This window comes from Peromyscus leucopus, chromosome 11, assembly GCF_004664715.2.
Source record: "Peromyscus leucopus breed LL Stock chromosome 11, UCI_PerLeu_2.1, whole genome shotgun sequence".
NCBI classification, from domain to species: domain Eukaryota; kingdom Metazoa; phylum Chordata; class Mammalia; order Rodentia; family Cricetidae; genus Peromyscus; species Peromyscus leucopus.
In genome coordinates this window covers 26,069,644-26,083,185 of record NC_051072.1, presented here as the reverse complement: position 1 = coordinate 26,083,185, position 13,542 = coordinate 26,069,644, and the positions used below count along the sequence as shown (strand labels likewise).

At 36.4% G+C, this 13,542-nt stretch overlaps 1 protein-coding gene across 9 annotated transcripts in view; it reads left to right on the top strand.

Annotated features, from left to right (window-relative positions):
- Window positions 1-13,542, top strand: part of Rictor (RPTOR independent companion of MTOR complex 2) — a 105,569-nt gene that overhangs the window by 41,899 nt on the left and 50,128 nt on the right. For all 9 annotated transcript variants that reach the window (XR_003735148.2, XR_003735147.2, XM_037209412.1 and 6 more), the window contains 4 exons: window positions 1,421-1,485; window positions 2,489-2,620; window positions 6,907-6,970; window positions 11,552-11,678. Coding sequence is in view for 7 of the 9 variants with exons in the window: in XM_037209412.1 (XP_037065307.1) it covers window positions 1,421-1,485; window positions 2,489-2,620; window positions 6,907-6,970; window positions 11,552-11,678 (388 nt within the window). In the remaining 2 variants the exon portion in view is untranslated. The remainder of the gene's footprint in view (window positions 1-1,420; window positions 1,486-2,488; window positions 2,621-6,906; window positions 6,971-11,551; window positions 11,679-13,542) is intronic.

Below are 13,542 nucleotides of genomic sequence, written 5' to 3'. Positions count from 1 at the left end.
AACAACAACAAACTGATAAAATACTCAACACTAGAGAGCCACATGTAGTTTTTGTTTTTTTTTTCCAAAACAGAGTTTCTCTGTGCAGCCCTGGCTGTCCTGGAACTCACTCTGTAGACCAGGCTGGCCTTGAACTCAGAGATCCGCCTGCTTCTGCCTCCCCAGTGCTGGGATATAAGGTATGCAACATCACTGCCCAGCCTTTTATCTTTTGTAATATGCACTGGTGTTTTGCCTGAATGTATATCTGTATGGGAGTGTCAGGTACCCTGGGACTGGAGTTACAGACAGTTGTGAGCTGCCATGTGGTTGCTGGGAATTGAACCCAGGTTTCTGGAAGAATAGTCAGTGCTCTTAACCACAGAGCCATCTCTCCAGCCTGCAAAGTTTTATTTATCTTAAGATAGATACAAAGGAAACTAGCTGAACAAATCAAAGTAACACTGCTGAAGACCAGTGATGAGAGAGAAAATCTTTGTAAGAGTTTGAGGAAAAAGGACTTGTTTCCAAAGAGCAGACAGCAAAACTTAACCAAGTGACATGAAACTTTAGGAAGAGAATAGCAGCTAACCTAAACTTCAGTATAGTCACCAAATTAGCATCAAAAATGAAAATAAAATCCTTTCCAGACAAATAGAAACATGGAGAATTGTTAACTACTAACCTAGGCCAAAATCTGGTCAAACACCAGGAAAAGATGTCAACAGTAACAACAGCTTTTGACCAATGGGAAAAAAGGTGACATTCAGGAAGAACAATGAAGAGTGAATATAGGTGTGAATATAAATTATTGACTTTGTATAGATTGAGAACAATCACCAGTTAACAGTAGTGATAGCTGATGCATCTTGAAAGATAAAAAGAGAAACTTATGGGAGTGAGGGCTAAGGGTAAATGAAGTCAAGTACTGTGAGCTCCCAACATTGAGGATGTGGTGAAGAAATCACGAGGTAGAGTAATCAGTAATGCTTGGAAACACAGTGGCAACCACTGAGAGTGGTGAATAAAACGTTGAGAAAGACAGAATGAGAGACAGCAATTAAAAATGGAAAGGAGAGCCAGGCCGTGGTGGTGCACACCTTTAATCCCAGCACTCAGGAGGCAGAGCCAGGTGTGATCTCTGAGTTTGAGGCCAGCCTGGGCTACAAAGTGAGTTCTAGGACAGGCACCAAAGCTATACAGAGAAACCCTGTCTCAAAAAACAAAACAAAACAAAACAAAAACAAAGGGAAGAAGAGTTAAATCTAAAATTGTGGTTAATGAAAGTAAGATGATAGAAATAATGCAGCATATTTTTATAATAAAATTAGATTTTTCAGAAATTTATTAAAGAAAAATACCCTATTTTGAGCCTAAATTGTGCACATAGATATGTAAATCTGATTCATATGCAAGGTATTTTTCTGTTTCTTCTAAACAGCTTCTTTGTGATATTGGCCATAGTGAAGAAAAATTGGGCTTTAATTATGAAGACATCATAATTTGGTAAGTTTAGTTCAGTCTTCTCTCCCTTATTTTAGCAGTTTCCATTGTAAAAATTTAAAGTAAAGGTAGGATAATGGCAACACATGCTTAATTCTGTAGAAATGGTAGTTGGCCAGAAGAAAAAAAATCAGGATCTTCAGTGACTTTGTTGTGTTGGAAGCCTTAGTTGAGCTTTTGTGATTGCTGGATACAAAGAACTAGTTACTGTTCAAAATGTCTGGACTTCTTTAAAGGTTAAATTTAAAAATTAAATTTGTAGACTGAACTTCTCTCACTCTTCCCAGGAATAATATGAACCAATAAATCTAGATTTTACTAAAGAAAATCTGTACCTATTGCAAATTTGTTGTATGCTAATAGTTATTGATCAGGCAGCTTCATTACTGTTTGATGTTCTTAAAAGTTAAGATTACTAGTAATGTGTGTTTGCTACTGTTAAAGATCTTGTTATTGGTTTAAACTAATCTTCCTTTGGAACTTGTGGAAGCACAGATACAAATAAAGGATACATTGTAGAAACATAGCTGAAGATAGACTTGGAGAAGATTCTAAGGGATCTCCTTATAGTTTTACAGTGTGCCAGAACAGGATTAAAAGTCAACATTGGCTGTATAAGTGAGACTGTTTGGTGCCAGAATGGGTTAACATCATTAAGTGAAATTCTTTACTTTGGAGTAGTTTTTTGTTTTGTTTTATGCAATTAACCATACATAGCTGAAAGTTTGGGATATCCTCAGCTGAGGAAGAAGTTGATCTGGGTGAATGCTCCAAAGTCTGAGACTTTGTTAGTTATCTCAAGTGTTCAAAAGTTTGGCGCTCTAGATTTTCAGATGAGAGATGATACTCCGTTTGGCATAGCCTTGAAAGTAGTCCCAGTTTAAAAACACCAGGAATGAGAAATACTTCTCATCCCAAGCATTTCAGATGAGGGCAACGTAAACTATACTGATACCTCTGTATGTCTTTCTCATAATAACAAAACTTTTTGTTTGTTTTCATGCAGTTTGCGCTTAGCTTTATTAAACGAAGCAAAGGAAGTGAGAGCAGCTGGGTTGCGAGCGCTGCGCTATCTCATCCAAGATTCCAGTATTCTGCAGAAGGTGCTAAAATTGAAAGTGGACTATTTAATAGCTAGGTAATTCTCATAGAATGGCTTATGTTTCATATGTTTTTAAGGTTTTGTGTAGAGTTTTAGCATAGTATCAAATGTGTACAGATTTTTTATGTGAAGTTTGATAATGTTTCCAAACATACAGGATCATGTAAGACTAAGGGCATTTTTAGCATACCAGGGAGGCAATTGTAAAATAGTTTGTTCCTTGTAGACAAGTTTGCTAGCCCTTGCATTTCACATTATATATTAATATATATCTAATCAACATACCTAAGTGTACATCAGTTATTTTTTTCTTATCTGTAAGCTTCTTCCAAGTTGATAGACTTTTTGTCTTTTCAATGTAGTTTTGCTATGTAATATTTAAAGATTAGAACACAATGTTATCTGTTAATTCAGGAATAGTGTTCAGTGTTGAGTTACTTGAAAGAAGCTGCCTGAAATTTTTGTGCAACTCTGAGGCTCTCATTTCTTACAAGCGTGTATACAAATAGGAATGTTGGAACGTGATGCCTGTGTTTAGCCTTGGGAGATATTGGTGTATGAATTTTTTTAAGAAATGGCACTAATACTTAGGAGGCCTTGACTGGTTTGTGGGTTTTATTTGTATTTACTAGATTTCGGTGGTTGTTCTTGTTTTTTTAATGTTGTAGGTTTGTTTATTTATTTATGTTGTTTTGTTTTGACGGGGTCTCATTACATGTACCTGCCTGGCTTCAAACTTAAAATTCTCCTGCCTCAACCTCTTGAGTGCTAAAGTTTCAGACATGTACCAACATATGTGCTTAGATTTTATAATGGTATCAATGATTAATGTCATTAATCTTTTTCTTTACTGTTTTTAGCTGCTAATATTTAGAAAAATAGGGCATGTTGTCTTCTTCCATTGCACTAGTTTGCAGATTGTATTATCCTATGTACATAAGCATTAATGGCAAATGATGACTTATTTCTTCCAATACTTTTAACCTCCTTACTCTTGCTTTACCACATTGCTGAGAACTTTACTGAATTGAAATCTTCCTGAGTTCAGGTGGAAAGTGTTTCGTATTCCAGTGTAGCTTTCTGTAGCTGTTTGGTAAATTACCTGTGTTCTTGCATTGTTGCAGTAAATACCATTTCCTCATGATAACTTGTCGTTTTTATATAAACTGAAGGCGTTGGCCTTTATTTTTCAGTTCTAGGAAACAACTGAGTTGTTGCCCTCTTTATTCTTTGAACAATACTATGCAAATCTTGTGAGTTGTGTTAGTGTTTTCCTCTACATGGTAAGAATAAACCAGTGGATCTTACAGGGTTGGATTTTTTTTTTTTTTATTTTTAATTGTGTTTTACTTTCTTTAGTGGGTACAAGCACCATGCTGTATCGGCTATTTGTCTGTTTGGAACTCGCTAAGGCTTGGTTTTGAGCTCAGCCTTTGGTAATCTTGAGAAGTCTGTCTTCTTAATACTGCTTTTTCCTGAGTGCTGATCCTGGAAGTGCCAGCCTTTCTCTTGCACATTTCCTTGACATATCTTTTATGGGGTTTATATATTCAAGCTTGTTAACTTGTACATGTGGTGTTTTGTCATATCTGTTCTCTGTCTTTTTCTTTTTCTCTCTTTGTGGTTTTTCTTCAGTTTTGTGATTTCAAGACAAGGTCCCAGGTAGCTCAGGCTGGGCTTGATTCTGGTTCTCCTACCTCTTACCTTCTAAGGCCTGGGGTTGCAGGTAGCCACCGCACACAGCTGGCTTCTTGAATTTATATTTGATTAGTTGGTTTGCTTTTAATGACCAGGGTCCTTTTTCAAGAGTGTCTCAGTTCTGAAGTCTTTTCTTTTATAGGAGTTGCTCTGGAGGTTGTTTTCCATCCCTGCTGTGTTCAAGGCTGCCGTTCTTCCTACCAGCAGAGCAGTGTAGCCCACCTTCTGCACTTTGCTGCTTTTTGTTTCTTGTTACAACTTAACCCCTTACATGTTGATTAGCTCTACCAGGAGTTGATTGATTGATTGATTGTGATATTTTGCCTGCATATATGTATGTGCACTGTGTCCCTGCCTGGCACCTCTAGAGGTCAGAAGAAGGCACCAGAACCTCTAGAACTGGAGTTACTGATGGCTACAATCCACCATGTGGGTGCCAATAACTGAACTTGGGTCCTTTGCAAGAGCAGCAAGAGCTTTTAACCACTGAGCCACCTCTCGAGCCCCGTCTATTAGTTATTTTTCAGTGTGTGTACGTTGGTATCTTCTGCCTGTTTTATAGTGCCAGTCTCTTCTTTCTGCTACTTTTGCTCCCATCACTCTGTGGGGCTGTAAAGGTTTTGTGTGTTATATTCTACCTTTCCAGGGCACTGCATATGCACTATGTTGAATCATCTTTAATATCACCCATTATTGTACTTTTGTCTGGCACCCTTACTGTAGTTTTCAACCTTTGCTGGCTTTTGTTTGTTTATTTTTATAGTTTAAGGCTTACTTTTTACTTTTATTCCACTCTATCCTACCAGTAAGTCAGTCTCTTTAATGTTTTGTTTCAGTTATTGCCTTATGATTTATTTTACTCTTTAAAAATTAGTTTCTGCTTTATTTCCCCATCTTTCTATTTTTATGAATATACTAACCATAACCATAGTTTTTTGGAAGTCTGACAATTCTTAATATGTAAACACTTGTATTCTTCTTTCTGTTGTCAATGTCTTTTGATTTGGAGTTCTTGGAACTTTTGTTTGGTTATTTGTTTTAAATCATGGCTCATAACAACCATTAGTGTTTAAAATTGCCAGCACTGTATCATGTTTTCATTTTCCTTTGAAGAGAGTTTTATTCTAGAGTCTTACCTGATTGCATTGAGTATATTAAACTAGTTTAGGTTTTGCTAATGTCCAAGGAAGTAATTATTTGGAGTCTGAACCTAAAGTGCAGGCATTTAGCTGAGCTGCCTCCTTGGCCAACTGCAGCCCAAGCATCTTTCTTAGTCATGTATTTAGTGGCATCTCTGCTCTGTACCACGCTTCTCAGAGAAGGTTTTTACTTGGCCTCTAGGAGCCTATTCTGCCCTTACATGACACACAACCTGACAAGTGTTTTGGTGAGAATACCCCATGCAGATTTTTAAGATCGTATTCCTGTCCTGTCCTCCTTTGGGCTCTTATCTGCCCTCTAGTTAAAATTCTTACCTGCCTTACATGCGGGGCTGACAAATGTTCCTAGTGGAAAAAGCCTGCTTGAATGTGGAGCTCCTTATGTTTCTCTTTTCAGGCTTATTCTCCATTTCCTTTTAGTAGTAGTTGTCCAAAGAAAGTTTTTCAGTCTTTATGGTTGGCTTTGGCAGGAGGATTGGATATGATCCAAGCTTCATGGTAATAGCCAAAAATGTAAATCTCATCTGCATGATTGTGTGTGTGTGTGTGTGTGTGTGTGTGTGTGTGTGTGTGTGTGTGTTTTGCTGGACTTGAAAAAGCAGCCATTCTAGTTCTCCCTCACTTTTTAGTTATATTTAGACAAAACAGGAATGCTTTTGAATAGTAACTTACCTACCTATATGAAATATTGGTTAAAATACTGAACTGCCTAATATAAGTATTTGAAAAATAATTTTGTTATGTAAAACCAATTAATTTTTCAAATTTTATAATTTATTACATTTTACAAGGCGATGTCAACTAAATGATAATTTGATCAAATGTTTTTGAAGGGAATTCTGAATTCAAATTATTTAGTAAAATAGAATTCTTTTTTCTTTTCTTTTCTTTTTTTTTTTTTTTTTTTTTTGAGACAGGACCTCACTGTATAATTCTGGCTGTCCTGGAACTCACTTTGTGGACCAGGCTGGCCTCCAACTCACAAGAGATCCACCTGTCTCTGCTTCCCAAGTGCTGGGATTAAAGGTGTACCACTATGCCAGGCTAAAATAGGAGTCTTACATTGAATAAGATAGTCATTATAGACATAGTTTAAACCTGGATTAAAATAACAAACTAAAACAAGATGAAAATATTTTCATATATATAGTTTATATATATATATATTACTGTGATTTTTTTTAATCAGGTAGGTAAAATTTTTCAATATGTCTGTAATACTTTGCTCTGTATGTTGTGATTCTTTATAGATGCTTTTTTTCCTTTGATATTTTAACTGATGTTTCTGGTAACACTTATCACTAGACACATGTAATTAAATATTTGCTGTTACTAGGAAAGCATGTACTATAGTTTTTGAAGTTTTAATTCACTGTATTGGATTACGAAGATAAATCTGACTTAATATTCTGTGAGGTTTTGTTACATAGGATTTCACAATGACTGGTGTTTTGTATTATTTAGGTGCATTGACATCCAGCAGAGCAATGAGGTGGAGAGGACACAAGCACTTCGCTTAGTCAGAAAGGTATGCGCCATGAGTGAGAGCATAAGGGCAAATGGGTGCCTCCGTGGGAAGTGCTTCCCCAGTTACATGATCGTGGGATGTTTTTATTAAAGTTTGAAAATTAAACATTTCAGTTTTCTTATGAATTTGTATGAAGTAAGTAGATCTGTTGAACATCGTGATAAGTATGAATACTTGTGTAATTAGTCTATGTGATTGAGGATAGCTTCTTAGAAAATGATCATGCCGAGGAGTATTTCTGTCTATAGTGGACATGTGAATGTAATTACTGCTTTGTTGTTAGGGAAAGGATAGTTGCCCCCAACCGTATCATCCCTTCAGTGTGTGGTTCTTCCTAGCTAGTTGTATAAATATCCCAAACAGGAGCTCACTGCTTTCAAGATAAATTTGTACACAGCCTATGGGAACTTGGAATAAACTATTTGGGTGGATAGCTTTGCTATATAAAATGCCACAGTTTAAGCTGAGGAAAGGATTTGATTAAAGGCAATCCACAAAGCTTCTGGTTTTCCTTTACAGGTTTCTCTTTCAGTTGTTAATGATGTGATGTTCTTGTGACTACCCAGGAAAGTGAAGAGAAAGTAAATTTGATTGAGACACATCTCTCCAGCCCAGGTTTCACTCTTTAAGCGAGACTGTGCTTAAACTCCTGGAGATCCTCTGGCTAGCTCCTAAGTGCTAAGATTATAGTCGTGAGCCGTCATTGCTATCATGTACATGTTAAAATTTAATATATAAAGAGGTCCATAAAATTAAACTCTTAAAAATAATTCAATGGCAATATAACACAGAGACAGTTGGTTTTCAGTGTCTCTGGAGATGTAGAATCATTAGTGTCTGGTATTACTTAAAAATGCAATAGTCAGAAAATTACCAGTACTTGATATTAACTATAGGCTAAGTGAAGGAACTACAGTGTTTGGTTTCTCCTTCATTTAGCTGAAAGTGCTAAGAGTAAAGCATATTTGATGAATAAATGTTCTTTATGGGCCATAGAAACTATTCCTTTTCTTAGTACTTTTAGCATCAGAGGTATGTGTTTCCTTTCTCAATAATACCCAGCTACTGAAACCATTCAGGTGTGTCTGTTCTTTCTCTTCAGTTGCACTCAATCTTGTCTCCTCAGGTTCTCTCCTTGAACCTGGAGCTTCTCTTTTCAACTAGACTGGCTTGCCAATAAAATCCAGAGAGCCACCTTTTTTGGAACTCAGCATGAGAATGGGCTCTATTGCACCATATAGCATGGTTGCTAGGGATCCAAACTCAGGACCTTATGCTTGCATAGTAGGCTTTTTACCGACTGAGCTATCTTTTCAGTTCCCCCTAAAGTTAATTTTTTAACAATGTATTGACTTGCCTTGATTGTGTGTATGTTCGTGTGTGTGTGTGTGTGTGTGTGTGTGTGTGTACACTGTGGCACACAGGAGGCTATCAGAGGGCATCTTGCAAGAGTGAGTTTTCTTCATCCGCTGTGTGGGTCCCAGGGTGTGAACTCAGGTATTCAGGCTTAGCTGCAACCACCTTTACCTGCTAAGCCATCTCACTGCTTCATTAATTTTTTTTTTCAAATGTTTATCTTATTATTACTTTGTTAGTTTTTAAGATAATTACTCAGGCTTTTTATATGCATTAAAACGTTTGAAAACCTAGCGTCTTCTGGCTTTAAGGTAACTTAGTCCACGAGTAATTAAGGAACACTTACGTTTCTTTCCCTTTTCTTTTACCTATCTCATTTATTTGAAGGGATTCTATTTGGGTTTTTCTTCAGTGTCTCTGTCTTTACTCTTTCCGTTCTGGTTTTGTTATACATATCTTCTATATAGTTTTGCCACCGGTCAACTGTTCCTACTCTTTTCTTTTTCTCATTTAAATTCTACTTAGGACTGGCAAGATGATGGCCCAGTCAATAGAGTACTTATTGCACAAACATTAGGACCAGAGTTCAGATCTCCAGTAAAAAGTTGAATATAGTGGCTTGCATGTGTAATCCCCATGCTGGAGAATGGGTAAGGCAGATCCCTGTGGTTCTTGGCTGGCCAGTTTAGCTGAGTCAGTGAGCTCCAGGTTCAGTGAGAGACCCTGTCTCAAACCAGAAGATGGAGAGTAACTGAGAGAAACATTCATCATAGGCCTCTGGTTTCCACATACTGGGACATGTACACATATACATACCCATGCACACACACAATACAATATACTCTACTTCTTACGATGTGAATTTATCATTGCTATATTCATATGGGATTTCTTTATTCATAAAATAGGAATTAATACTGTCAGGAATTAATACTAGTGTTTTCTTTTCTTTGTACTTGTAAGGCTTTCATTTGGTGGAATCACATGCCCTTGATATACTATCCTACTAGATAGTGGGATAGCCAGAGTAGGAACCCAGTGTCCAGATATCTAAGGCTACATTGACTAGTGAGTGTTAAGGACAACCTGCTTGCCTTGGTCCTTTCAACCATTTCTGTCTTAAGCTGTCATCTTACAACACCATACATGTAGGCAAAGAACCACCATTCTCACAGTGACTGTTTGCTTCTCATTTCATTTCCTCCTCTTTCTACCCTCAATTAACCTTCCGGTCACAGCACAAATTTCAGCTGTTTGTCTTAGAGCACTGTTGTGTAACTGCTTGTGTCAGTTGTGCAGATTTATTGCCTAGTCTTGATCCTCACTCTATATGTCTGTTTGTGCCAGAAAAGATGGTTGTAATAGTGGCCACAAAGTATAAAACATTTTATGGCTTTTCCTTTATTGAGTATTCATAGATCAGTGAGGAAAGCATCCTTTGATCCCATTGACTTTAAGAATCTCTCTACGTGCATCTCCCTGGAAAATGCAAACCATGATTTCATTTATAAAAATTTAATTCTATGTCTTTGGTCCATAGTATAATCTATTGAATAGATAAGTGTATGTTTAGTAGATATATATAAGATTTGTAGAGTAGAATTTCTTACTGTACTTGAAATTGTTGCAACTATTTCATTGTTTACATCTTCACTTTCCTATAAGCAATCTCATTCAAAAAGGATTGATGTGCCGGGCGGTGGTGGCGCACGCCTTTAATCCCAGCACTCGGGAGGCAGAGCCAGGCGGATCTCTGTGAGATCGAGGCCAGCCTGGGCTACCAAGTGAGTCCCAGGAAAGGCGCAAAGCTACACAGAGAAACCCTGTCTCGAAAAAAACCAAAAAAAAAAAAAAAAAAAAGGATTGATTTGTCAAAGAATATACTTTATTACTTAGTAGTCTATCTAATTTGGAAAACTAAATTGTCATAGCTCTTTAAGACTATATCACATGAATTTTGTTATTTGGGTAATTCCTTTAGATTTTTCTTAATTTTTAAAATTTACGTGTATATGTGTGTAGAGGGCAGGTGCTATGTGCACATGGTTGCAGATACAGACGTCAGAGGTGCCGGATCCCCCTGGAGTTAAGAGTTACAGGCGATTGCTATCCACAATGGATCTTAGGAAATGAGTTTGGGTTCTCTGGAAGAGGAGCTATACTTGTAACTCCTGATCCATCTTCCAGTTCTTTGGTGGAAGTTTTCTTAGGAACATAAGAACTATGTGTAACATACTAATGCACCAGTAAAAATTAAAATATAAACTAGGAGAGGCCTAGATTCCTTCGCCCCAGGGTAGAAGATCTCAGATTGTTCCTTTGGTTCTCATAACCTTACCTGAGTGTCTTGTTTTAGTCATCTTGTACCCCATGTCAGAACACAAATTTTAATTCTTCTAATAGGTTTCTAACTCCAGTAACATCCAGAAGTTACTTTTCTCTCTGTCAAAATCTTCTCTTCTTTTCCTACCCTAGGGTGTTATTTTGAAATAGTTTATCTACCAGATAGTTTATATTAAACAGTATTTTGTCACCTGCTTGATTTTTCTTCCTGCTTTTTAAGTCAAAGGTAGACACTCTTGCCCTATTTCCAGAATTGCAGTTAATGAGATTGCCAATTTAACCTTTGATTTGAGGTTCACACAGAGTTTTATCACAAGGTTTATATACATATGGTCTATCTCAGAATTTTTCACATATTAAAAGATTCTGGATTAGTCAATCTACCTTTTGGCATAGCAACAAGTAACAGTAGCTAAAGATTATTGAGTGGATGGAGTTCAAGTCAGTTTGGTCAGGAGGGAGGAGCCGAGGTGGCAGGGACATGGTGGTGATGGAGCATCTCAGTTGGATGTCCACCACCGTCTGTGTCACTGAGTGACATTGTGGACACTGAGGAGTGTGCAAGATGCTGCTCCTATCTACTCAGGAGGGACTTAGAATCTTAGAAACAGTCTTGTTTAGCAACTAGTTTAGTTGTAAATTATGGGGGAAAAAACCAGAAATATTTCCATAGTAATTATTGTTAATATTTACTGTTAGTTCTAATAATAGCAATCCTTACAGTTAAAACAATACTTTGGGATGTCCATACAAAACTGAATGTTAAAATTGGTGCCTCGGCCTTGTGAGAATTTGTGCCCCTAACTATCTCTCTCTGAATAAAGTAAAATTTACAGTGTACTAAAAAGTAAATGACTTACCTTGTGATCTTCTCTGTTACAGATGATTACTGTGAATGCTTCCTTGTTTCCTAGTTCTGTGGCCAACTCATTAATTGCAGTTGGAAATGATGGACTTCAAGAGAGAGACAGAATGGTCCGGGCATGCATTGCCATTATCTGTGAACTAGGTCAGAATTTTCTTGAAGTAATGAAGTGTTTTATAAAGTACACATAACATTCCCTAATGTCTTTACAAGAAAAATGCTTTAATTATTGCTACAAAAATAAGAAAATGTTCATTTCTGAAAGGAAAGTAGAAAACGTGTTATTTAACAATTCAAAATTCATATTATTGTATATATTTTCAGATTATTCATCATGAAATTTGATTGATACTATATCTTGATATGGTTTGAAGTAATAGTCTCTACAGTGCAAAAAATGAATTTTAATAAACCCCCTTTTTATTACAGACCAGAGATTAGAGTGAAAAAAGGGAGAGTGAAAACACGAATGCATGTTTATCTGGGCATTGGAAGGAAAGTAGATCATACACAGATTTTAGTAGCTGGCGTTTACTATAAGGAACCAAAAAAAAAAAGACTGTTGGCAGATCAAACAAGCAAAATACCCCATATAAAGTAAAAGAGTAAATACAAGTAATCTCCACATGCCCACATGGCTAATTTGAAAAGTTCAACTTCATTTATTGTCAGTGGAATATAATTTTAAGTAATAATAAGATGATGATTTTTTTCCTATTACCAAAAGTATAAATTGTGGAAATTATATTTCTTCTTGGATAGTAAATAAATTAATAAAGTTTTAAGTTTCAAAAAAGAAGAACCACTCTACCACTGAAGACTCAAAAAAACTGCCTGTAATACCTGGTGTAGAAAGAAGATCAGAAATATGATTGGGATTGCTAAGAAAATTGTAAAATTTTACAATATAACCATGTATTGGATACCTAGAAAATTATATTGATTGATGTGTATCATAAAGTAAAGCAAAATATAAATGGATAAGCAAACCCGAGTAGGAAAGAAGGGAAATACCCAACAGCTCCACAGGCAGAGTGAAAACAATTCCAAAATTAACAGAAAAAAATTTAACATAATATGCTTGGAAAAAAAAAAAAAACAAACGAGTTTTTAAAATCAATGTTAGTACCCAGTTGCATGTCAGTAGATCACGTGCTGGATCAAAGCCACAGACGTGATTACAAATACTGGTGAAATTATTGGCTCTGAAAAAGCTGACCGATGGACATTTGTAAAATAATAAAGGAGCACGTCATTCCATCTAGGAACATTTAGATAATTAGAAGGCTACTCCATTGATAGTCTAGATGGAAGTCATAAACGTTTTATGGACAAAAACTTTTGCTATATGCCAATGCTTGGCATACCTGAAAAGCTATACTTCAGGTAATGTAATGTGTAGTTCTAAAGTGGTATTGAAAACAGAGAAGGAACTAATCTTAAATTTTGTCATTCACACAACTGAAGAAACCATGAGAACAATTTTTGTAAAGAGTCACGGAAGAGAAAGAAAAGTTCTTATTAAATCAACACTTGGTGTTAACCTTTTTTCATGGGCATGCATGATGTATGTGTGTGCGCATACATGTGAAGGCCAGAGGTCGATATTTGTTACCGTCTTTAGTCACTTTGTACCTTACATTTTGAGACAACACTCTTAGTAAACATTGTAAATTAATACATGAAGTTTAAATACTGGAAAATAGCTAGCTGTCACTCTAAACATATATTGACAAAACTGAATCAAGTGAAGAAATGACCTATGTGATTACTACTATGGAATTATGGGAAAATTTAAATTTGATGTTTTTCAAAAGTAATCAGAATAGAATAGACAAAATCAGAATAGAATAAACACATCAGAGATGTGTAGGAAATAGGGTGATGTGTGTGAAGGAGATACCTTTGAGTGTGTCAAATTGAGTTTCAAGAAGGTACAACTGGGGACACAGGATAAGAATAGCGACGACAGTGCAGGGGGCGGGGGGGGGGAGCATATTGGAACTCC